Raw genomic sequence first — 26,517 nt, 5'->3', positions numbered from 1 at the left:
GGTCAACTAGTTATACCACATACTTTTTCCACCCTGCACTGTGAATGTTTACATGTTATCTTCAATAAAAACATGAAAACATATAATGTTTGTGTACTATTATTTTCAGCAGACTGTGTTTTTGTATTGTTGTCACTTAGATGAAGATCAGAGCACATTTTATGACCAATTCATGCAAAACTCAAAAGGTTCACATACTTTTTCTTGCCACTGCAGGGAGTGTTTTACCAGTGTTTTACCTTCTCTGGTAGGACAGGTGGAAAACTGGGAAGATCCAGAGAGTTGAGTTAAAATCTCCTGATATTGTAATAAGGGCCTGAATTTGAGTTTGTATCCTGGCAACAGTCTCATGGATGACTTCACATGCAACAGGAGTTGCTCCTTCATCTGGAGGAGAACCTCACCGGGTCACTCAACACCCGCTCCATCAGCAAAAAGGCCCAGCAGCGTCTCTACTTCCTGAGGAAGCTGAGGAAAGCCCATCTGCCGCCCCCCATCCTGACTACATTTTACAGGGGGACCATTGAGAGCGTCCTGAGTGGCTGCATCACTGCCTAGTTTGAGAACTGCACCGTTTCGGATCGCAAGGCCCTACAGCGTATAGTCAGGACAGCTGAGAAGATCATTGGAGTCTCTCTCCCCTCCATCGCAGACATTTACACCACACGCTGCATCCGCAAAGCTAGCTGCATTGTGGACGACCCCACCCACCCCTCACACCCAATCTTCACACTTCTGCCATCAGGGAAGAGGTTCCGGAGCATTCAGGCCCTTACAACCAGACTTTTGAACAGTTTCTTCCCCCAAGCCATCAGGCTCCTCAACACACACACCACAAACTGAACTGAGCACACACACACACTCCCTAGATTTGATGCTGCCTATTTACAACTGTTATAATGTTTACATGTCTTTATTTTGCACAAATCATTTCAACTTGCTGTTCTTGCACACCATTTCCACCATCGTTTTTACAGTACATCAGATGTACATTGCACATTTCAGCTACTGGTCACTGCCGTTTTTGTGTTTTGTTTAGCACTGTCTTCAGACGTCTGTCTGCACTTTCCCTTTGTGTTCTTGCACTGTTTACACTAGGTTGCACAGGATGCACTTTATGTGTTTTGCTAGGACTACTTAGCAGTCCTCAGCTCCATGTTCTGTCCCGTTACTGTCTTATGTAGCACCATGGTTCTGGAGAAACGTTGTCTCATTTCACTATGTACTGCTTCACCTATATGTGGTTGGAATGACAATAAAGCTTCTTGACTTGACTTGAAAACAGTAGCATTTGCTCTTGTTTAAATGTAAACATGTATTGTGATGATCTGACTGAATTCCCTGGTAACATAATACAGTCTGAGACCAACTACCAAAAGCTTAATGTTCTGACAGCATCATCTCTATGACAGTAATATAACTAGGGTTAAACCTTGTCTTGTTCACAAATAAAGCAGGTGCTCTATTTTTTGTCTTGCCACTTTTCTGAGCATCTCTGTCTGCTCGTACCAGGGATCAAGGGGGGCACATTCACATAGGAGTCTCAGTAAAACATCAGGCTACACTCAGGACATTCTCTCTGGGTCCTAACCAGTGCCTCCAGTATGGAGTTTACATTTCCCATGATGATGGATGGTCAATATCTAAAGGTGATTAAGTAAAATATAGCACTAGTTATCAAAAAGCGTACAATTTTTCCAGAGCGCAAATTCTAGTGTGAATGTGAAAACCTTATTCCAGAGCTTTTGTGGTTCGTCTTCTCTTTAAATTCCAACGTGATTTCTGGTTCTTTCTGGTAATGAGAATTTTTCTTCTTGTCAAATGGCTTCTGTGTTTCTTCCCATGAAGTCTTAAGTAAGTTAAAGTGGTGGATTGTGAATTCTTCACCCTGCTATGTGGAGGTTTAAACAAACAGTGCAGGTGTGAATGTAGTTGATTATTATAATAAATATCTATTATTTTATATCTATTATGTCTTTACAATGTCACAAATAAATATCCCTCTCTAGCTGAGCAGGTTTTACAAATTGCCTCTTATCATTTTTATCAGTTAACACACAAGAGCATATGTGTCAAACTCACGGCCCGCGGGCCACATCCGGCCTGGCGTGTAATTATATCCGGCCTGCGAGATCATTTCTATATTATTGTTATTAATGGCCCGACGATATGAAGCGCTGGTAACACAATAAACTACAGATCCCATAATGCAGCGCTTCAGCTGCCTTGCCAAACACATTCCGCGTTAATCAAGTCTAGTTTATGATGCTGCAAGTTATTATGAAGCTAGTCCTCAGGATGCCAAGTAATGTTGAACCATATCAGCACAACGGTGTTCGCAAATACGCACTTTGCTGATAAACTGAGTTCTCACGGCGCTTTGGTGACAAGAAAATAATTTAGAGTTGCTTCTCAACCCATTTACCGTCTATGTGGAAACTGCACCTGTGCAGATTCAGATTGAGCTGACTGAGCTGCAGTGTAATGACTGAAGACAAAGTAGGACACTGCAGGACCCTCACAGTTTTTTCGCGCAGAAATGTCCCAGCTCCGTCCACATGCGGCTCGAACCTTGTTTATGTTTGGTAGCACAAATCTTAGTGAGAAGCTCTTCTCAGTGATGAAGACTAACAAAACAGCACACAGGAGTCGTCTCACTGGTGAGAACCTACAGTCCATCCTGAGAATCTCCACAACACAGAACCTCACACCGAATATAAACGAACTTGTTGACAAAAAAAGATGCAGCTCTGATAAAATGACATAAGAGCAAAGACTGAATGATTTGATTTGTTATTGCTGAAAAGCACAAATTTTATTTATATTTCCAGGTTTTGTTATGCAGCATGTTCATATTTTGAATTAGTATAATTTTGACAGGATATATTTTTATGGAGAGCAAAATCTTTTGGGATATTTAAAATTTAAGTTTATTTTTTATATAAAATCACATAGGATTAAAGAAATTTTTGATGTTTGTTCTTTTAATGTTTACTTTATTTCTAACTTAATATATATAATATCTAATTTAGAGAGGATATATTTCTGTAGAGAGCAAAATATAAGTTTTTTAAGGTTTATGTTAAAAAAAGTTAAGTTTTAAAAGTTTTAGTGTGCTCAATAAATGTTTATCCTGTTCGGCCCGCGACCTAAGATGTGTTTTGGATTTTGGCCCCCCTGTGCAATTGAGTTTGACACCCCTGCACTAGAGAATAAGCAGTAGCATTTATTTTGAAAAAACCCTTATTCCGTTTCCATGTAAAAACAATGAGTATCCTCCCTCCACAATAAAAGCCTCCCTGTCCTTGGTCACACTGCGGTGTGCCATGTTGGGATGCATTTACGGACCGGTACCAGTCCCCCTGCGGCTCACCTGCCACCGTACCCGTGTTTACTTCAGGGTCCCGGAGGAAACGGCACCGGTTCTTTTCCTCAGCAGATTAAAATGTCCAGCAGTTCTTGACGAAGGCGGATTAACGATCCCACGGCTGTTTCACCGACGCTGCGGTGACTCGTCCCTCCTCACAGCGGCGTCAGGCAGCCACTGAAACGGCCGGTGGCTCTCTTTAGTCCCGGTGCAGACGGTTGTCCGTGAGTTAACTGACGTTAGCTAGCTCGGCCCGCAGCCGCTCCGAACCACCTCTGACCGCCGAGTAGCTTCAGAAAAATCAGCATTTTAAACCGCGAATTGGTTTATTTCGTGTTTTTCTGGGTTTTGAACAAGCACCATGTATATTCTGTGGTGAATGAGACCTGGGTGGATATTTCGGCTCCCGGTAAACAGCTCCTGAGCGATGGGGGCGAACGGATTTCGAATCAGATGAAGCTGACTGCCGAATAGCTTTTGGAAAACACCCGATTTTAAACTTAAACAGATTTATTTAACAATTTTATGTTTCTGAGACCCGGCACCTTATGCTCTGGACTAAAGGAGGCTTTTGTGGATAATTCGGCCTCTTGTCGATGCATCCTGAACGATGGGGACTCAAGGACCCGGTAGGAAGAGGATCCCCAACCGAGAGAAGCTGGTCGCCGAAGATGATGCCCTGAACCAGATCGCACGGGAGGTGAGACTGGTTGATACTGGGATTGGTTCATTGTGGGTTTACTGGTGTCACTGATCACACTGAGTCATACTGCAGCAGCAGAACATTTCACTGGATCATCTTTAAGGTCGTGTCCACCAAGGCCGGACTCAGCTGTGCAGGGGGCCCGGGGCCAACAGCCCCCACAGGCCCCCGGATATAAACAGTGTCAGTGATGTAGGGGAGTTGGGTTAATACAGGAAGAAATGACAAACACTGAGAAATATGAATGAGTAGTTCATCAACTCCTCGCTCTGCTCTTTATTCTGCTCCTCACCCTGGGGAGATAACATCACAATAAACCTGAGATCAGTAAATGTGCTAAAGGTGATCTGGTTCTTTGTCGGCTGCAGGTCTCAGAGTCTGGCGCTCTCAGGATTTACTTTAAGACCAGCGGCAGGCTGAGGCCGAGGTCTTACCCTTCTCACGAAAGAAAGGCGCGAGATCTGACTTTAACGTCTGTTGACTCTGTTTGATATTTGTGATGTCTTTGTTTACATCATCTTTCGTTTTCCTTCTTTGCTGGTTGTGTAGAGTTGGACAGGAAACTGAAGACAGAACAGGAAGCAGAGATCTTATCGGACACCTGCTGATCTCACAGAGTCTTTTTCTTCTTTTTACCAGCCTGGATCCAAACTGGAACCAGTTGTCAGAACCATCATGAGTGCGTCTTCCATAAGTTATTTTTATTTGTCTAATTAATGATTGTTTAATGAGAACTGGACAGAAAACCATCTCAGAGAGCTTCTTATTTATCTTTTTCTGTTATGATCAACATGAAACGGGTATTAAATAGTTTTCTCCTTGGTTCAAAAACCGTCCTGTTAAAAGTTTGTAAGTGGAAGAAGCTGCTGCAGGTTAGAGTTGTACTAACGGGTAACGCCTGAGGCTGAACTCAGATCTTCACTCAGACTGGTTCGGTCACATTGACATGGTTAAACCACTTCAGAGTTTCACTGCAGCTGCTGGTGGTTTATCTGGGAAACAGTCAAACTATGTAATCACTCAGAGCTTTATTAAAATACCTCACTAAAGCTCAGAACAGACCATAACACACACAACGCCGCCACAACATGCAGTGACTTTCATCAGACACATGAATCAGTAACAAATTAAGCAAAAGCGGAAACACACTTTATCAATACCGACTGTCCTGTGTTTTTAACTGTACAAAGATTTCAGACTGGGACTGTGCTGCACACATAGGACAGATACAGGGATATTTGCTGCTTAAATAGAGTTTTTTTTTAAAATGGAGTCAGGACATGTCATGTCAGGACTGAGTCCCTTTGTCCAGTGTGACAGGTGTGTTGAAGTGTGTTAATACTATATGTGTGGAGTTGCAAGAAAAAGTATGTGAACCCTTTGGGATTACGTGGCGTTTTGCATGAATTGGTCATAAAATGTGCTCCGATCTTCATCTAACTCACAACAATACAAAAACACAGTCTGCTTAAAATAATAGTACACAAACATTATATGTTATCATGTTTTTATTGAACATAACATGTAAACATTCACAGTGCAGGGTGGAAAAAGTATGTGAACCTTTGGACTTAATAACTGGTTGACCCTTCTTTGGCACCAATAACTTCAACCAAACGTTTCCTGTAGTTGCAGATCAGACCTGCACAACGATCTGGAGTCATTTTGGATCATGCCTCTTCACAAAACTGTTTCAGTGCAGCAATATTCTTGGGATGTCTGGTGTGAATGGCTCTCTTAAGGTCATGCCACAGCATTTCAATTGGGTTGAGGTCAGGACTCTGACTGGGCCACTCCAGAAGGTGTACTTTGTTTTTCACGTTTTCCTGAAAAATGTCTTGATAAACTCTGGAGTTCATTTTTCCATCAATGACAACAATCCGTCCAGGCCCTGAGGCAGCAAAGCAGCCCCAAACCACGATGCTCCCTCCACCATGTTTTACAGTGGGGATGAGGTTTTCATGTTGGTGTGCTGTGCCTTTTTTTCTCCACACATAGTGTTGTGTTTTTTCCAAACAACTCAATTTTGGGTTTCATCTGTCCACAGAATATTTTGCCAGTAGTGCTGTGGAATATCCAGGTGCTCTTTTGCAAACTTCAAATGTGCTGCAATATTTTTTTATTTGGACGGCAATGTCTTCCTCCGTGGTGTCCTCCCATGTACTCCATTCTTGTTTGTATGTTTCTGGTGTGTGTTTTTAAAGGGCAGGACAGCTTTCAGCAACACATCCAATATCATCACACTGATTGAACTCAAGGTCGGTTCACTCCTGGCTCCAATTAGCTCTTGGAGAAGTCATTAGGCTAGGGGTTCATACTTTTTCCACCCTGTACTATGAATGTTTACATGTTATGTTCAATAAAAACATGAAAACATATAATGTTTGTATACTATTAGCAGCCGACTGTGTTTTTGTATTGTTGTGAGTTAGATGAAGATTGGAGCACATTTTATGACCAATTTATGCAAAACTCCACGTAATCCCAAAGAGTTCACATACTTTTTCTTGCAACTGTATGTGAAGACTTGGGAATATTGTTGCTTAAATAGTGCACTTTTCTAATGGAGTCTGGCATCAGTGACATTGGCAGAAATGGGTCAGTTTGCCCTCCTCACAGACTGAGACGAAAACAAAACGCTGCGTGGGCTGCTGTGTATCATTGGTACTGTGTGTGTGTGTGTGTTGCTGTGTGACCTCCATCCTTTAATCCTCCCTAACATTATTCTGCATCTCAACTGTCACAACATGACGAGACTGACATAGATCTGCACATCATCTGGATCAGCATCGTCCTTCATCCTGTCTCCAGGATCTAGAACTCAGATTAATTATTTATTTTAGTTCTTCAGAAGTTAATGTATTTTTACATTTTCTACAAGTTCACCTTAGGTGGGGTGACTCCAAGTGTGTCATCAGCAGGTGTGTTTAGGTGTTGTCGGGTGTGTTGTTATGAAGACAGAGGGAGTGTCTCTTGGTATGAAGACAGGTGGAAGGGTGGCATTCCTCCCCGCTGGAGGAGACTCACCTGAGTTTACACAGAAACACAAATACAGTTATACACAGAATGTCAGCATTTTCTAGTAACATGGTTTTATTCTTTTCCTTTTGCAAAATTAGCAGCACATGTAAAGTATAGATTTATGTAAAAAAAAAAAAAAAAAAAATTATCAGTTTCTATTAATAAAAATGCAAATGAAAGTCTGTGGTGTTTAAAGTTTCTTTCAGTAAATTATCTGCAACATGCTGTTACTGTATTTTTATTCTTTTTACCAATGTTTACCGAATTTTTAAAACAGGAACACACACATCTTTGTGTTTTGATTTGTGGATGACTGGTGACTATTGGTTATCGCTGCCAATCAGTAACATGTTGACCTGTGTGTGTCAGGCAGAGGCAAGGCTGGCAGCGAAGCGAGCGGCAAGAGCCGAGGCCCGAGAGATCAGGATGAAGGAGCTGGAGCGACATCAGAAGGAGGTGAGCCCGAGAATTGGAAATCTGATCCTGTAAAGTGATCAGGATCAATATTGATCAGTCCGTCCACAGAAAACAAACCAGTGCTGGTGGTTTTATGTAAAATCTATTGTAATTGTTTTATTTATTTATTTATTTATTTTATTTTATTTAAAAATTTCAATTTTAATTAGAATTATATTATATTATTGTTTTATTATGATTTTTATTTTAGATTAAATTAAAGATTTAACATAACTGTAAATTGACGCCTTTGTTGTGTCTCTGCACATTAAATTATTGTTTGACAAAATCAGTAAAAAAAAACAATTTAAGCCTCTAAAAGATAAGACTTGATGTTTTTATTGTTGGGGTTTTATGATGAGACGTTTGTAGGCGTCACCATGACCACTTCCAGGTGAGTTTACCTGATGAGGGGTGAAAGGTCAGAGTGAGGAAACAGTGTTATTATCACCAACAGTCAGTCAGCTGCTACAAGAGTCAGGACTTACTTATGTTTGGGTCGAATTATCCACATGTGGTGAGTAATTGTATTTGTTATTGATACTTAAAACAGGTGGCAACTAATAGTTTTAATAATTTAATGTAAGGAAACTGTAGTTGTTGGTATAAAAACACTAAGTTATCATAGCTTAATTTGTCTAAATGTTTAAACATTAAATCAACTCCATTTTGTGACATTAACAGCAAATATTCAGCAAATGTAAAAATCCAAATATACATGGCAGACGCTTTTATCCAAAGCGACTTGCAAGGGTAGGCAGGGTAAACGTAAGGAGGTCTTGCCTAAGGACCCCTACCTAAGGCAGTGATCTTACCACTACTCTAACCAGACGGTATCAGTGAGTTTTAGTGTGCAGCTCCTCTGAGCTTTGTCCAGGAGAGTAAACTTATTTGATTAAACACAATCATGGCCGATGTGTTCTTTGTGTTGTGAAACTGAACCTTAAATTTTCCAGAAGAAAATATTGTAAGGTAAAAATAGTCATGTTAAGATAAGTAAAAGATCGTTATTACAGCGAGAAGCTGGTGACAGCCGTAAATTGCAAGTTCTAATAAATAAATTAAATTAAAAAAACAAATCAATTGTCATTTAAACATGAAAGAATTTGTCTATGAGTGTCTATGGATTTAATTTGGAATATACTGAAATTAATCAAGTTAAATTAGGTTTGACACTGGAAACAACACTGTTGTTATTGTTATTTTAGTTACTTTTACTGCTAAACTTTATAAAAAAACAGTGGAATGACCCTTAATCTGGATTAAAACAAACACTTACTGCTGTAATGATACAGAGTCTGGTCACAGGGTCGACTTCTGACTTCTGACATGTTTAACACAGATAAAACACAAACGTTTACTTTGACAGACTTTATCAAATACACAACAGTTTGGTTCCAGTTTCTTCAGTCTCTTTGTTTCTGCAATAATTTGATCAACTGCAGCTTTGACCTCTGACCTCTAACATCCTTTTGATCAGACTACAGGCTCGTTTGAGATGATCCAGGTTCTTCACAGATTTGATCACCGGTTAGTTTTGGTCTCACCATAACCTCGTGAGACCAAGAGCTGCAGCTGCTCTCCAGCGACTGTAAAACCTCAGGGCATGATGGAAATCACTTGGCTCTCACCTAAACTAAGACCTGATTAAATGTTTCCTCTTTGATTTACTTTGCAAAGTTTTGAGTTTATTAGTTCATTAGTTTTCACTGTGAAGATCGATTCTTTTACAGAATAAATGTGATTTATCAGAAAATATGATTTTAGACTCAAACTAGACGATTCAGTGACAGATTTCTTTCAGATTATTAAAATAACAACTGCACAGATGTTTCAGCCCTGACAGTCTAAATATCGGACATATCAATAATCAACTGTAGATCTGACTAGTTGTTTTACATTAATAGTTTAATCAGCAAACCCACATGATGACTGTATTTCTTTATAATTTTAACCCATTTCCTGTGAAATATTTGAGTTATGAAGGTTAAAATAATAAATTCACCATCTCCTGTGAAGTTTTTTAACAACAAACTAAAGTAAAACTGGAAACTGCATAATGATAACATTGTATTTATTCTGTATTCAAACTCACAGGATGTGAGTAATTGTTGCTGTCAGTACAAACTGGAAAAGTTAGAAACTGTCTGTCTTCTGCCTCCTGCCGCCGGCTGCTCTCGTCTGTTTTACATGAACAGTTCATCTCGAACGAGCCTTACCAGTTGATCTGACGTCTGACTTCCTGTTGATCAGACCTCTGACCTCTTGTGTTTCTCCTCTTGTCTCTCCTCCCGCCTCCTGTAGCTGTTTCACAGCCAGAAGGTACGACTAACTCCTCAATTCTCAGTGTTGTGTCTCTGTTTGTTTTACTCCTCTGGAAACACCAGCTGGGTGGTGTTTACTGTGACAAAGGCTCTGCCCCACCCTTATGACAAAGCAGTAGGAATAAAACAAACACACCTGAAAATGTTGTCAAGTTTTCCTCTTTAGCAGCTAAAGTGTCTGTTTTTTAATCTTCATCCTCCTCCTCCACAGAAGTATTATGGTCTGGATAATAAGTGGGGTCACATTGAACAGTGGATGGTAGGACTCTGTGTTTCCTCCTCTGATGACGACGGCAGGACTCATGAAAACCTCGTATCTCCTCCACGTTCAGTTTTCAAACAAGCAGAGACCCTGAAATTACTGAATCACCAGAAACATAATAAAAAAAACATTTTACTTTATTTATACAGCACCAGGTCATCTCAAGGCTCTTTACAGTGTATGATTTAAGACTTTACAGAACATAACTGAATAATGAAAATAATAATATATAGAATTATATAGAAAGACCAACCCTACAGAGTTACTTCACAAAGTTTATTGTAGCGTCATGTGTAATAATCTAACTCAACATAATCTAAAAACAACAATGTAATACACAAGTTAATGTCAACATACACTATAATTAATAATTTTAATATAAAACTATGTGACATGTAATAAAACAGAATACAAAAACTGTAACATAACACTGTAATATCAAATAGTTTGATTATAATGACGTATTTGATTGATTCTTGACAGCATGTGAGTGAGTCAATCGTCATTATAAGATGATTTAGTGTAAAATACTGTACAACACTAATGTTAAACTGAAGCTATTAAACACAATGTAAAAAGTAAGAGAGCAATAACAACCGAAAATAAGACAACAGAGCTAATGTTGAGTCACATGATGTAACAACATTAAAAGAATTAAATTATTTAAATTAAAATAACATTACACCTGATCACATCACCTAAAGCAGATGTTTTTTATGATATAATAAATCACTTCGAACCTAATAATGAACCAGGTTCCCTTCTGTTAAATCTCAGCAGTAGCTGGAGGTCAAAGGGAAAACCAGACCAAACCAGTCTGTCTGACCCAATTTTCCCACTGGGTGTAAACCATGAGGGAACTGGTTTTCATGTGTTGTGTTGTAGACCTGCAGCTGGTTGTTGTTGTTGTTGTTTGTTGTGCACATGCTCAGATGGACTCAGGATTAACAGTATTTAATCCCCATCTGACAGATAATCACGCTTATCTGTGTACTGCAGCGTCTGAGCCGCATGTCACCACCACACTGTCATCAAATGTCAGATCTCACCCTTTATTTAATTACTATTATTACTTACTTCCTTATTACTATTTGTTTTAATTTACTATTTATTTTTAACTATTTTATTTTTAAAGGTGAACAGACCTAACATTTCGATTTTTTAAGTTTTTCTGGATTGTTAAATTTTGTTGCATGAACACGTTTAGTATGTGAGTTATTACCCTCAGCATGTCTGACAGGAGGGAGTGTGTTTTGTCCCTGCTGTCTGTCTGTCAAGAGCTTTTCTCTTTACTTCTTCTCTAACTTCTCTGTTGTCTTTCTTCTTTGTGACTTTCAGGAGGACAGTGAGCGGTATTCTCGCCACTCACGGAGACATACTTCGGTCTGTATCTCTTCCTCAGTCATCTTATCTTTACTGATTCTTCCTTCTTTTTCAGTTATTTCTGGTCACATGTTGCCTTAAAACGCCTTAAATTCAACTGAATTCATTTTATTTGTATAGCACCAAATCCCAACAAGGTACTCAAGGCACTTGAGGCACATAACTCGTGTTATGCTGTGTATTTTCTCTCATGTAGTTGTGTTTCCTCCCTCTCTCTGTAATTTTGTCCTCCTTGTAGTGCCTTGAGATGATTTATTTTGGGATTTGGTGCTATACAATAAAATTTAATTTAATTGTTTAAGGTTTAAGACCTTACAAAATATAACTGTATATAGAATTATATAGAAAACTCAACAACCCCACTGAGCAGCACCAGGAGACAGTGGAGAGGAAAAACCCCCTTTAGAGGAAGAAACCTCCAGCAGAACTAGGCTCAGGGTGAGTGGCCATCTGCCTCGACCGGTTGGGGTGATTGGAAAGAGGAGAGAGAAAAGAACAGTAGGAAGCAGAAACACTGGACAGGTTGGTAGGACCAGTAACTGAACTCTGGAGATATAAAGCTCCAAGGAGGAGGATACCTGCACAGGAGAACAGAGAGAGGGAGAACTCCCTCATCCAGCTCTACTATCCCTCTCACTCACTGCGGTCTGCAGGCAAACAACGTTTCATGGTCCCCTCACCTCACCTTAAAAGATCCCAGGTTAAACTTTTTGGCTCAGTTGTTCCACAATGGTTGAACGATCTACCCACGTCTACACGCTCAGCTGCTTCACTCTCAACTTTCCAAAACCTGCTAAAAACAGAACTCTTCCACAACTTTCTCTGCACTTAAAACCTTAAAAAAATATTGCACTTGAAACTGAAACACCACTTTCTAGAGCAATTGACTTTAAAGTTTGTGGTCTTCTTCGCTTAAATATTTGCTTTATACCTCACTTGTAAGTCACTTTGGATAAAAGAGATAAATAACTGTGATGTAATGTAAATGTAAGTGTACAACAAGGAAACTTTGTTGTGAAATGGATGTGCAGCAGGTTAGGGTGATTAAAGATAGGGATGGTAATGTATTGACAGGTGCCAGGAGTGGGATGGGAAGATGGGAGTACTTTGAAGATTCAATGAGTGAGAAAAGTGAAAGAGAACATAGAGTAGAAGAGGTGACTGCAGGAAGCAGGATGTAGCAAAGATTAGTAAGAGTGAAGTGAGGAGGAGGATGAAGAATGGAAAGGCAGTTGGTCCTGGTAACATACCTGTGGAGGTATAGAAGTGTCTAGGAGAGGTGGTAGTAGAGATTGTGACTGGTTTGTTTAACAAGATCTCGGAGAGTAAGAGGATGCTCGAGGAATGCAGGAGAAGTGCACTGGTACCAATTTTTTAGAACAAGGGAGATGTGCAGAGCTTTGGCAACTACAGAGGAATAAAGCTGATCAGCCATAGAGTAGTGGAAGCTAGGCTGTGGAGGAAAAGCTAGACAAAGAGGGGTGTGCTCTGGAAAGCAAAGGAATTAAATTTAGCTGCAGTAAGACAGAATGCATGTGCATAAATGTTCAACAGTAAACTTTACTAACGTCTGCAGCACGCTGTCGAGACGAGCACAGACCAGCATCGTGAGGTTTGTTGGTGGAGGCCTGATTAAACCATGTTCCCACAGCAGCAACAGAATCTGCGGCAGCAACAGTCCAATCTGGTCTCACTCTGTATGTTTGTTTGCAGATCTCAGACGATGAGGAGAGGATGTCCGTGGGGAGTCGAGGCAGCCTCAGGGTGAGTCTGATACAACATAGCAGTCAATTGTGAACCCACTTTAACAAATGTGGAACCACAGAGATTCACCTTCTAACAGTTAAACCTTATTAAGACTGTAGTTACAGTAAAATCTGCTGCTTTTAATGTGTATCTGTCGTCTGTGGAGACTCGCTGGGAAACATCCACCTCCACATGACAAAAAACAAAACAAAAATTCACTTTGGCTTCATCCTAGACTAAAGAAGTAGGCTCATTGACTCCTTCACCAGTCTCACAAGGGTCCATTCAAAAACTAAACAAAATTGGTATGAAGGTTTGTTCCTCTGTACGTTTTGGTTCAGAGGTCGCACAGGTCAAAGGTCAGAGAGATCATCTGTCCACACATAATCAATAATCAATAACCGCTGGGCCTCTTCAGTTCTGCTCCTGTTATCTCATTATGAGATCAAAAGAGCTTTTCTCTCTTTCAGATATCACTTTTATTACAACTCTATATTTTATATGGGTACTCGTTAATTTCATGCATTTGTTAACATCTTAATATTATTCATTATTATTTGTTCTCTAATATTTAACGTTTTTTAATTATTTGTTTTCTGAATGAAGTCTGGTGTGTTGCTCTCAGCTGTCAGGCAATCGATATACGGTTGGAGAACTGTAGAAATGAATAATTGTCAGTGAAACTGATCAAATCATTAATTGATTCACATCCTGATAACTGTCAACAACTAACAAACTTTCCTTCCTTCTTTCTTTTCTTCTTTACCTCTTTCAATTCCTTCTTCCTTCCCTCTTATCTCCCCCTCCTCCACCCCTAGCCTTCAGACTACAGTGGGTTTTTGGGCTCCAGCTCACGAGCCTCCTCCAGGGCCAGTTCAGCCCGTGCAAGCCCAGTGGTGAGCTCCCGTCTGTGGGTGACTGTGTGACATCAGCCCTTCTCCTCTCTGGTTTTCACACTTTTTTCCTACTGATGCTCATGTTCTTTCAGACTTGGTGTCTGTTTGTTCATCTGCAGCTTGAATCAATAACGTTTATTGATACGGGAACATTTTAAACATGTGAATGAAGCTTAATCAGCCAATCAGATCAGTTTTTAAAGTGTGTTTTTGTGTGTTCAGGTGGAGGACAGGATGGACAGAGATTTCCTGGATAAAGTAAGTGAGAACATACAGAAATATTCAAGTCAACATTTGTGAAGTTTGATTATGTGTCTACAACAGTAGACCAGAAAACTTTACTGAATAAATTCTGTAATTTTGTCAATTTAATCATAATTTAGTTTTTAGTTTGTTGGGAAAAACAATTTAATTTTGTAGGTTTTGTAAAAACTACTTTTTGTATTTTTGGGGGAAAAAAGTTTTATATTTTTCCAAGAATGTTTGTACAGAACAGATTTTGACTTGACTTTTGTTGAGTATCAATAAACTTAAATCAGTTAATTTGATCAGATTTATGTGACGGGTTTGAAGAAGATGTGCTCTTCCTTCTCAGGGCTCCAGAACGGCTTCGACGCTGTCGGCCGCCACGCTCGCCTCTCTGGGCGGAGCTTCATCTCGCAGAGGAAGCTGTGACACATCATTCTCTGTTGAAACGGAGGCGTCAATCAGAGAAATCAAGGTTCACGTTCCTCAAAATTAAAATTATTCAGTTTTCTCTGTAACTCGCAAAAAAAAATGATCACACCTGTGGATATCCTCAGAACTCAAATTTTTATTTAATTAATTTATTTTGTTGTTTATTTTTCAGGACTCGTTGGCTGAAGTGGAGGAGAAGTACCGCAAAGCCATGGTTTCTAATGCTCAGCTTCACAACGAGAAGTCAACTCTGATTTATCAAGTGGAAACTCTGAGAGAAGAGCTGAGCGACTTGGAGGAGCTGCTGTGGGAGGCAAGACGGCAGTACCATGACAGCGGCAAGGTCAGGGGTCACCTGGGGGTCAAGCTGGGGTTAGGCTATGGTCTTTCTCCATGAAATATTACAACTATTTCTTTTAATGGTGACTTTATTTTTATAGTTTCATTTTGCACTTTGTGTAACTACAGCTCTTTCAAAGATCACATATTTGCGTTTGAATAAAGAAATCCTGTTTTCTGTGACTTTCCAGGAGTTGGAGCGGGAACGTCAAGCTCACCACCTTCTCCAGTTCCAGTTTAAAGAGATGAGAGACACTCTGAGACAGGCTGAAGAGCTGCTGACGGTCAGTATTCAGATACACATGTGGATCGATGTTAGTGGAAAATCAGTAAATTGATTATCAGAAGTGAATTTACCCTCGGTCACGTTTTAAACATATATCCGATACCTTTCCTCCTCGACTGCAGAACACGTGAACAGTTTTAACTAACGCAATTCATTCTAACTCTGTCTGCTCATCATGATATTTTCCCTTCATCTTGTCCTTCCTTTCCTTCCTTCCTTGTTTCCTCTCCTTCCTCCCCTGTTCCGGAGAACAGGAGGTGTCTGACCTGCGGCTGAAGAGCAGCAGTTACTGTCATGAGATTTCTGACCTGCAGGAAGCTCTGCAGTGGAAGGAGAAGAAGATCGCTGTACGACAGTGCACACTTTCTTTCTTTTACCGTTTTTAACCTTCAGACATCATGAAGAATGTTTCTAATACAGAAAAGGAGTTGACCTTCAAACAATAATAATGAAACAACTTAACAAGTGAAATTATCCAATTGAATTAAAGCTGCTGTTCTGCCTCAGAAAAAAGTTAATAAAAGTGAAACTGCAGCTTTATTAACAGTTCAGCATTTCCAAGTTTAGTCTCCCTCTCTAACTCCACATCTCCTTCCTTCCTTCCTTCCTTCCTTACCTTGCCCTCTCTCCCTCTCTGCCATCTCGGGCAGGCATTAGAGAGGCAGAGGGAAATCTCCGACATTGTTCGGATCGAACGAGACCGACTCAGAGGCGAGGTGGTCGAGCTCCAAGATGTTCTGAAGGTATTTAGAGGGGGGGACTGTGTGATGTCAGTTCAATTCAGTTAGGTTCAATTTTATTTATAAAGGTCTACAGAGTGTAATTGAACAGTCAGCCGTTACCTGAGGGAAACGTGGTCTCTGGTTGCATGCTGGAGTTAAATGCTGGAAAACTATGAACCAACAAATTGTTAATCTTATGAAACTGCAGTTTTATTAATTTTATTTTTATTTTAAGTTTTCAAATTAAATTTAACCACAGTGATTTTTATTTAATAACAATAAGATAGATTTTAAGATATTTTGTAAAAAATTATTCGACATCACTAACTTATTACTGACTTAAGGATTTTCTCCTGAACAGAATCATGGAGTCGTCATCCCACCTGAAATCTCCACCAATGGGGACAAAGGACAGGGCAAGACTGGTGATGACATCACCACATATTCTGCCTCCCGATTGGCTGAGGAATCGTCTCATGTTGGCAGAGAAAGCACCCTCGGTATGAATGAATTAAAGCTGAGACAATCATTTAGAAATTAATTTGATGGTTTCTAAGAGGCACAGTGAAATTAAAATATTAATTAATATTGTCAGAAAAAAACGAGGCTGTAAGTCAGAACTAAATCAGACAAAAGGCGAGTTTTAACATAAACCTTTTAAATTAAAACTATAAAACTAATTAAAACTAGGCCTGAACTGTGAGATATAGTAAGTACAGCTGTAAAAAAACAGTTTAAATGATGATATGGAATCAAACCTTGGTTTAGAGGCAAAACTGACAGTAATCACTTTTTTAATTGTTCAAAAGGACTGTTGAAATTTTATAATGCAGCTTTACTATAATTTGCAGATAGTAGATCTACTGTTGTTGAATTGCATGATATTTGAATGTCTGTATCAAACGCATGCTGCTGTGTGAGTTCTACTGACATCCCGTCTTGTTCAGCTTCCATTTTACGCCTTTTAACAGCATCGTCCTGTGATCCGCTCCGGGTTAATTCCCAACGTCTTGACAATTTCCATGATCTTTAACCAGTCACTCTTCCTCGTCTTCCAACATCTTCTTCATAATCTTTCAGGGCAAGTTCAAAAGCAGAAGCCACCATCCACAGGTGGAATTTATGAACGTACCCAGTTGCTGCGTCTCATTTCCAGCCCGGAACCAGCCAAACCTGACAATTTAAAACAACATAAACAAGGTAGAACAGAAGAACCTCTGTTTAGAAACGAAGAAATTAAAACCAATCCACTGACGAATGAGCCACAAGCTGCTGCTGCTGCTCAGGTGTATGGGCCAAAATCTGGTGCATCTGAGGAACTGAAGGAGCCAGTTAGAGACTTTGATCGAGTTCATGAAAAGACACACGTGGACCAGACAAAAACACCAACGTCTTTGATGCTGCCATTTGTCCCCAGGGACATGTTATTTCACCCTCTGTTATGTCACTTGGGACAAAGTATGCTCCGAGGTTTTGTCGAATATCACGATCTTGTAACAAAAATCTCGAGGGTTGTTCCATTAATTCCAGGTCCCCTCAGTCGGTGGATTTTAGAACTGGAAGATAAACTGAAGAACGTGGCAGAAAATGTGTCGGATCAGCTTGATAACATAGACAGAGGATCTTTTAAGGACTTCACAAAAGGTCGAATCCCGAGCACCAGTAGACCTTCAACAAAAACCAAAAACCATTCCAGTGTCAAGAAACCTGAAGAAAAGCAAAGTGAGAACGATCCAAAGGCATCAGGCTGCCATGAGTCCTGCCTCCCTGAACCTTTGAAAATCAGAGCACCGCACTCCGGCTTGAATCAGGGTGTAATGACCAGCATTGTGGAGGATCAGGCAGCTGGAGTGGTTAGTGGAACAAGCCAACAGGGAGTTAGTAGAATTCAGAGCTTTGTCGTACCTGTTGGAGAGACTCAGCTCAAACGGCTTCAGGCATTCTCAACAAACCCTGAAGTCAATCAAAGTTCTAACGTCCAGAGGTTTGTAGAAATAACCACAGATGACATCGAGCTAGTAATTCCACAAATTTCGCTGGTGAGTCTAAAAGAAGGAACAATCAGTGAGGAGGAACCGATTGACCGCACTGAGGAGGTTGGTAGGGATGTGACGGCACCGCAGCCAGCAACGGAACAACACGGCCAACCAGCAATGGAGGTCGTCGGTGAAGAAGTAAAAGTTGGCTCAGTGCTGAGTGGCAGGAAATGTCTGAAAGGATTCAGCTTGAACAACAGGAAACACAAACACAGATCAGACTGCAAGTCTTCCTAAAATCTGATGCTTGTTCATTTTGAAATCAGTGTCAAAAATTTCTTTCAAATAAAAAATGTATATTAATGTAAGTTTTTTTATCAGACAACAACAGATTTTCCTCACTCATAATTCATCACTCATATTGGGTGATTTGTTTTTTCTTATTATGTTGGGACATATTTCACAGAATACGTGAGTGTCCACTTTTGCTTTTCTTTGTTTAGAATTTAGTTTTGGTGCATTAATCGATACATATAGTTTCCTATAATTGTAAATATAAGTGGAACAATTTTATGTTTGTATTGTTATACAAAATACATTTGAGGAAATTATCATGAGATCAAATGTTGGACATTTAGTCATTAAGATGAAATAAAGTTTCGATAATTCTGAACTCTTTCTAAAGTGTGTTAACTCTGAAAGAAACTAATAAACAGATGTTAATTTAATTTACTTTAATTAAATTCAAGCTCTTCCTGTAGGCCCACCACCCGCAGGAAGGAGCATAGGGGGTCGGTGCAGTGTGGGTGGCAGCCATGGGAAGGTGCCTTGATGACCCAATCCCTGGACAAGGAATCTGGCAATTATCACAGTTTGTCCATAACGAACACCATGTTCCATGCGTAAGGGTGTCCATCAGTGCATGTGGCACCAGGACACCCTAGGTTGGAGGTCTATGATCGACTTTGTGGTTGTGTCATCTGACCTCCGACCATATGTCTTGGACACTCGGATGAAGAGAGGGGCTGAGCTGTCAACTGATCACCACCTGGTGGTGAGTTAGATGCGGTGGCGGAGGAGGAAGCTGGATAGACTTGGCAGACCCAAACGTATTGTGAGGGTCTGTTGGGAACGTCTGGTGGAACCCTCTGTGAGAGAGGTCTTCAACTCCCACCTCCGGGAGAGCTACAATCAGGTCCCGAGGGAGCCTGGAGACATTGAGTCCGAGTGGACCATGTTTTCCACCTTCATTGTCATTGGTGCCTGTCGCGGCGGCAATCCCCGAACTCGGTGGTGGACACCGGAAGTAAGGGAAGCCGTCAAGCTGAAGAAGGAGTCTTGTCAGGCCTGGTTGGCCTGTGGGACTCCTGATGCAGCTGATGGGTATCGGCAGGCCAAACGTGCTGCAGCCCACGCGGTCGCAGAGGCAAAAACTCGAACCTGGGAGAAGTTCGGCGAGGCCATGGAGGAGGACTATCAGTCTGCCTAAAGGAAATTCTGGCAAACCGTCCAGCGCCTCGGAAGGGGAAAGCAGTTTCCTGCCAACACTGTTTACAGTGGAGGTGGGGAGATGCTGACTTCGACTGGGGACATTGTAGGACGGTGGAAGGAATACTTTGAGGACCTCCTCAACCCCGTCGACACGCCTTCTGTTGAGGAAGCAGAGGCTGGGGACTCAGAGGTTGACTCGTCCATTTCCCTGGTCGAAGTCACTGAGGTAGTCAGTAAGCTCCTCGGTGGCAAGGCACCAGGGGTGGATGAAATTGCCCTGAGTACCTTAAGTCTCTGGATGTTGTAGGGCTGTCTTGGTTGACACGCCTTTGCAGCATCGCGTGGAGATTAGGGACAGTACCTCTGGACTGGCAGACCGGGGTGGTGGTTCCTCTTTTTAAAAAGGGGGACCGGAGGGTGTCTTCCAGCTATAGGGGGATTACACTCCTCAGCCTCCCTGGGAAAGTCTATGCCAGAGTGCAGGAGAAGGCCGCTAGTCAAACCTCGGATCCAGGAGGAACAATGCGGTTTTTGTCCTGGCTGTGGAACACTGGACCAGCTCCATACTCTTGCTAGGGTGCTCTAGGGTTCATGGGAGTTCGCCCATCCAGTCTACATGTGTTTTGTGGACTTGGAGAAGGCGTTTGACTGTGTCCCTCCCGGCATCCGGGATTCGGGACCCTTTGTTAAGGGCCGTTCGGTTCTTGTATGACCGGAGTAGGAACTTGGTTCGCATTGCCGGCAGTAAGTCAGACTTGTTCCCGGTGCATGTTGGACTCCGACAGGGCTGCCCTTTGTCACCGATCCTGTTCATTATTTTTATGGACAGGATTTCTAGGCGCAACCAGGGGTCGGAGGGAACCCTGTTTGCGGACCACAGGATCTCATCTCTGCTTTTTGCAGATGATGTTGTCCTGTTGGCCTCATCAGACCGAGACCTCCAGCAGGCACTGGGGTGGTTTGCAGCCGAGTGTGAAGGGGCTGGGATGAGAATCAGCACCTCCAAGTCCGAGGCCCTGGTTCTCCATATGTAAGAACAACAATTAAAGAAAAGATTTAGAGATGGATCCATTAAACCAGATTTTAGGTCCTCAGCTGTCTGGTGATTATGTGGGCGCTTTGTTTTTGAAGTCAAATGAAATCAAATCAGAACATTAGGTTGTGGAGTTCCTAAGTTCCAGTCTGGATAAAACTATAGTAACAGTAAAAATTGTAATATAGCAACAAAAGAAGCCATGTACACAACATATAGTAATTATATCATCAGATCAGCATTCTATAAACATTATTAATATGAATGTGTATTATTAATACACAGAGGGGCTGTTCAGTGGCAGCTGGATTTTCTTCACTGTCTCGAACAAGTTGCCACTGAGCAGCACCTTCGGGATAACGTTGACCTCGATGACCGTGTCCTCACAGACGTACCCGTCTCTGTTTCAGAGCTGCGGCTGAAGAAACTGTTCGATGAGAGGGAGACTTTACAGGATCAGGTGAGACGAAGAAACTCTTTTCACTTTTGTATTGACATTTTAGACTCCCATCCTCATATGGGTGATTACATACTATGTGTTAGGCAGCAGGCAGTCCAGTATATTAGTTAATGTCTTTAAGTTACTGTGGAGTCCAGTTAGTTATTGCAGGCTCTGGTAGACTTGTTCCAGTGCTGCACTATCGAGCGTTCGGGCGAGACCTCGGAGAAACAGCTTCCAATGTCCGAGGCCAGGACCGACTTCGTGGTAGTGTGTAACCAACTCCAGTCACCACATGCATCCCATAGGGGCCATACGAGGGATCCCAGCGACGAGATCTCCAACCAGAAAAGGGTGGAACGACGTGTAACTCAACAGAGAGACAGGAAAAGGGAAAAAGAGAGAGGGAGGGAGAAAGAGAGAGAAGAGGAGAGGGGAGAGTTATGATCACAGTCAGATAATGTATGAGGTGAATTTATATTTAGTGTAGAGTGCAGCAGAGACTCAGGACTAACTATGACAGCCTAACTAAAAGGGGGAGCCAGAAGGAAACACAGTCATGAGGGCTCCCTGGGATGTAAGCAACCAATCACTTCACCGTCAACAAACCTGAGTGATCAGCTAGAGTGGGGAAGACAGCATCTAAACATACCAGTTCACCATAATGCTCTACGTCCACGAGTCCTTCCCAAATCTATTTACAAAAATGCTTGACTAAATAAATAGGTTTTTAGCCTAGACTTCAATACTGAGACTGTATCTGACTATTCCATAACTTTGGGGCTTTGTAAGAAAAAGTTCTGCCCCCAGCTGTAGTTTTCATGATGCGATGTACTGACAGGCAGCCAGCATCATTTGATCGAAATAGGTGTGGTGGATCATAAGACACTAGCAGTTCAATTAGATACTGCGGCGCAAGACCTTTTAATGCTTTAAATGTCAAAAGTAGTATTTTAAAATCAATGCGAAATTTCACAGGGAGCCAATGAAGTGTAGATAAGATAGGCATGATGTGCTCGTATCTTCTGGTTCTAGTGAGGACTCTCGCTGCTGCATTCTGAACTAACTGAAGCTTGTTTATTCACCTGGTTGAACAGCCAGACAGTAAGGCATTACAGTAGTCCAACCTAGAGGTGATGAAAGCATGGACTCATTTTTCTGCATCATTTAGTGACAAAATATTCCTTATCTTGGAAATATTTCTGAGGTGAAAGAAAGCTGTCCTGGTATTATCTACATGAGCTTCAAATAAAAGACTGGAATCTAGAATCACATCAAGCTCTTTTACTGTTGCACTAGATGTAACAGAAAGGCCATCTAGAGTTACGATGTGATCTAAAATTTTGTTTCTAGCTGCAAGTGATCCTAAGACTAGTACTTCTGTCTTATCAGGATTAAGCAGAAGGAAGTTAGTTAGCATCCAGTCTTGTATATCCTTTACACATTGCTCAACTTTATTAAGCTGTTTGATCTCATCTGGTTTTGATGAAACATATAACTGTGTGTCGTCAGCATAACAATGAAAGTTAATACCATGCTTACGGATTATGTTGCCCAGAGGAAGCATGTAGAGGGAAAAAAGGAGTGGGCCTAAAACTGAGCCCTGTGGAACACCAAACTCCACTGGAGAGCATGTGGATTAATCGCCATTTAGATCTACATACTTATAACTATCAGTCAAATAGAATCTAAGCCAGGAGAGGGCCGTTCCCTTAAATACTAACAATTCTGTTTGACGCCATTTACGTTCTAATTTTCGAGCAGTCTGTTTTAAAGCACGCATGTGATCGTTATACCAGGGAGCGAGTTTCTTATCTCTAATGACTTTTCTTTTACCTGGAGCTATGTTATCTAAGGTATGAATGTCGACTCTAAATATTCAGTCGCCTGGTCAATTTCTGTGGGGTCAGACGATGATGTGGAGACGTGATCGGTAAAGCTCAGCTGATCATCGTGGGGGGGGGGGGGGGGGGGGATTTTATTTGACCCTTGTTTACTTACTTTTAACTAATCAATATATTTGTATTTATGAGCAGGTGAGATTGTTGAAGTCTCAACTGGACCAAAGACAGAACGGGACAGATGGAGTCCAGAATCCAGAGGGGGGCGTTCGGGAGAATGGGGTGGACTCTAGTCTTCTGGATATGCAGAGTGAGTTTGCTCCAATTTTTTTCTACTGTGTTCCTCACAGTTTCTATTGTCAGTTTCGATCTTTGTCTCTGAGATCGTGTTGATTCTTTTCTTCTTTTCATCGACAGTTGTGTTTTTAACATCTTGGCTCTTTTGCTTTTGTCATTTTACTTCACTCACGTCTTCATTGCAACTCTTTTCTTCATGTTGGTTAAAGCTTTGTCTTCATCGACTTTTTCACATTTGAGCATTTGAGCAGAACTTCCTCTGAGAAAATCCGCAGGCTGACAGATCAACTCTGACTATTTTACTTTAGGAGACACCAACAGACAAATCAGTGAGCTAAAGTTCAAACTGGTGAAATCTGAACAGGAAGTCACTGCTCTGGAACAAAATGTGAGTACAGAGAGTTCACAAAGATAAAGAGAGAAAACAGCATCATCGGCCTGTACAGAGAATTTTTTTTATTAATTATATATTTAATCATAAATTAAACCTTTAATGTTTAAATTGTTTCTAACTCCTAATGCACGATGTAATTATCCAGAGGATCCAGAGTGTGTTAGTCCCAGTTTGCAGATATATTGTGTCTCTGCTGCAGCTTTTAAAATTCATTTGTCTTTTTTTCTGACCAGTGAAAAGGTTTAACTAAAACAGTTTGTGTTCCTACCTGTCCAAGGTGATCCGTCTGGAGGGTCAGGTGACGCGCTGCAAGTCAGCATTGGAGAATGCCGAACAGATCGAAGACAAACTGAAGGTTGACAATAGAAAACTGCAGAGAGAGGTAAGAGTCTGTCCTGTGAATTTCTGTTTTCCTTTTTGACTTGTTTGGCCTACACTCAAATTTTTCTTTTCTTTTCTCTGCTATTTTTTATTTTTGTGGACATTTTGCTTATTTTTGTGTGTCTGTGTCTTTTTTTGAACATGAACAAGTTTCTTTTTTTCCAATTATACAATTTAGTTCGTTTTTTTGGGTCCAGTTTTTTTTCCCTGGGGGGTTTTATTCATTTTTTTTTTGTCTCCCACAATCAGATGTGTTGATGTTTCTTGTTCTCTGTGTCCTCTGTGTCCATGCAGCTCCGCTCAGCTCTGGACCGGATCGAAGAACTGGAGACTAGCAACAGTCACCTCTCCAAGCGTCTGGAGAAGATGAAGGCCAACAGAAGCGCCCTGCTGGCTCAGCAGTGATGCTTCAGCCTCGTACACTCAGCTGTTTGTGCAGTTTTCAACTTCAGCCTGACAGAAAGCGACAATCAGATCTAACCAGAACCGTGGTGGAAGCGCTTCTATTTATTCTGCATGCAGCACAGAACAGGTGCAGTTAACTTAGGCAGAAGCAGTTTTAGAAGCTGTGACGGTGAAAACAAACCAGAACCAGAATCTGAGAAGACAAAATGTGATGTGTGAAGGCAGCAGGTAGATGATCTGTAATAGTTAATATAAATAATAAAATATTCATTTCTCTGAGGAGGACCATGTGATACAGTCGACAGCTACTAAATGTGGACCCTGACGTGAGGCGCTGCAGTCACTTTAGAGTTTACTCATACAATATTTGTAGATCACATATAAATCAGAACTCTCCGCTCCGACTGAACAAAATAACTTTTATTATGACAAATCGATGATAAATTATTTAAATACGTTTAAATGATAATTATTTCATGATTCACGTGTTTTACTGTGATCTCCATATGGACACAGTCAGTTACTGCGACTTGAAAGAATGAAAACCAGACTCAAGTTTCCTCCTGACAAAACCGGACTCGGAGATGTAGTCCTGATGTGGTAAACTCCACCCGCGCCGGCCATCCAGGGGTTTCAAACACCCACTACATCTTCTCCATCTGTGTGAAGTGTGGCTCTACCTCTTCTCCAATGCATCGGGGCGTTGTTTCCCTCAAAGTCTGGACTTCAGCAGAGAGACCGGAACAGCCTGAGTCAGACCAGATCAGACCAGCCTGGACCGAATCTGCTGCAGTTCAGTTTTTCCTTTAGTTTAGTTTTGTGTTTTTTCTGTTTTAAAGTGAACATCATCATCATGAACATCAGTGAACAAACATCTTCATCATGTCTGTTTAGATCCATTTGTAGTTTTACGTTGGGGGGGTAGTGGTCTGGGGGTCTGTATCTACATCGTGCATCAGGTCAGTAACAAAACATTTAAAGGCTGAAAACTGATGTATTTGCTTTGTTTTAGTGTCCTGCTCTAAAATCACCAGCTTGTAACCAAGAGTCTGGTTCCTGAACAACAGGTTGATCCTGTTTAAAGGGGCACACAAACTGGTCCCAGGTAGAAGTGGAGACGTTTTGGAATCAAAGGTGATGCTGAAACTAACGTACCGCTGTACGACTTCAGTTTGAATGTACGTTTGTTTACAAGGCTTTAGTCAGTTACTCTTACTTATTTTGGCGGGGTGTTTCAGATGTCTGAGAAGTGTGGGATTGTTGCTCTTATATATTCTGTCTTTGTTTGAGTCCTATTGATTAGGACGTGGATAATCAATAAATCCCAGTGAACTGGGCTGTTACTGATCAGTGTGTTGGGTGGTTTAGAACCACGATATTAAACGAATACAACAATCTCAGTGTTTGTCAAACCTTCATGTTATCAACAGCATCAGGTTCCACACTGGTTCAGATACTCAGAGAAATCACTGTGTTACTGCAGTAATGATAATTCTGTAAGTACATTCTACAGGAGGTACTGCAAGTAAAAAAATCGTACTTTCTCAGGCAAGTACTTCTATGTGATTATTGACTTGGAGTCCTCCTGTTATAATGAAATATATATCTTGAAACTTGTACTTTACCCTGACTCAGCTGTTAATTACCTTAATATGAATTATAAATTAAAAAAAATAGCAGAGTGAAGCCGTTTAATACTAAATAATAAATTAACATTTGTCAGTTACGTTGTCACGTTTGTATTTGAATATTAAAAGTAGAATTCGAGCAGTTGATAAAACAAGTTGGAGCTAAAGTCAGAGAGCTTGATGGGAGTTGTAGTTCTAAGCTATTCTGTGAGGAACAAAGATTCCTGTTTCTGATCAAACCAATGATGTGTTTCTGTATGTTTGAACAGTTCTTACATTTCATCAGATAATTCTGGTCACAAGCAGTTTTCAGCTCTTAACTTGCAGCTGAAGGACATTTATTAATCCCAGCCAGCATTTATGGATATAATATTTATTATGAATCGATGAACTTAATGTTTCCAACATATCTAGGAGATGAAAACAGTATCAGAAGTAGCAACACTGAA

At 41.0% G+C, this 26,517-nt stretch overlaps 1 protein-coding gene across 6 annotated transcripts; it reads left to right on the top strand.

Annotated features, from left to right (window-relative positions):
* The first annotated feature begins 3,303 nt into the window (after nt 1-3,303).
* On the top strand, nt 3,304-26,517 carry lrrfip1b (leucine rich repeat (in FLII) interacting protein 1b). 6 transcript variants are annotated; one of them, XM_026363184.1, is made up of 18 exons: nt 3,304-4,067; nt 7,461-7,547; nt 9,852-9,869; nt 10,083-10,130; nt 11,472-11,516; nt 13,230-13,280; nt 14,381-14,416; nt 14,754-14,879; nt 15,009-15,179; nt 15,367-15,459; nt 15,716-15,808; nt 16,112-16,204; nt 16,545-16,683; nt 21,094-21,143; nt 23,159-23,273; nt 23,569-23,648; nt 23,932-24,036; nt 24,330-26,517. In XM_026363184.1, exons 1-18 carry the CDS (start codon nt 3,978-3,980, stop codon nt 24,438-24,440), a joined length of 1,551 nt encoding a protein of 516 aa, XP_026218969.1. In that variant the 5' UTR covers nt 3,304-3,977; the 3' UTR covers nt 24,441-26,517. The 6 variants fall into 6 exon arrangements, with proteins under 6 accessions (XP_026218969.1, XP_026218964.1, XP_026218965.1 ...); XM_026363179.1 differs by lacking the exons at nt 21,094-21,143; nt 23,159-23,273; nt 23,569-23,648; nt 23,932-24,036; nt 24,330-26,517 and adding an exon at nt 17,264-19,066; XM_026363180.1 differs by lacking the exons at nt 15,716-15,808; nt 21,094-21,143; nt 23,159-23,273; ... (1 more) ...; nt 23,932-24,036; nt 24,330-26,517 and adding an exon at nt 17,264-19,066.

This window comes from Anabas testudineus, chromosome 2 (assembly GCF_900324465.2).
Source record: "Anabas testudineus chromosome 2, fAnaTes1.2, whole genome shotgun sequence".
Lineage (NCBI taxonomy): Eukaryota > Metazoa > Chordata > Actinopteri > Anabantiformes > Anabantidae > Anabas > Anabas testudineus.
This window is presented reverse-complemented; position numbering and strand designations above follow the sequence as displayed.

What these genes read in the sequence shown, in the direction of transcription:
- lrrfip1b (XM_026363179.1), top strand. Translation starts at nt 3,978, where the DNA reads ATGGGGACTCAAGGACCCGGTAGGAAGAGGATCCCCAACCGAGAGAAG. An exon ending in AGTACCATGACAGCGGCAAG is followed by an intron (nt 15,180 to 15,366) that starts GTCAGGGGTCAC and finishes GTGACTTTCCAG; the next exon opens with GAGTTGGAGCGGGAACGTCA. An exon ending in AGCTCCAAGATGTTCTGAAG is followed by an intron (nt 16,205 to 16,544) that starts GTATTTAGAGGG and finishes TCTCCTGAACAG; the next exon opens with AATCATGGAGTCGTCATCCC.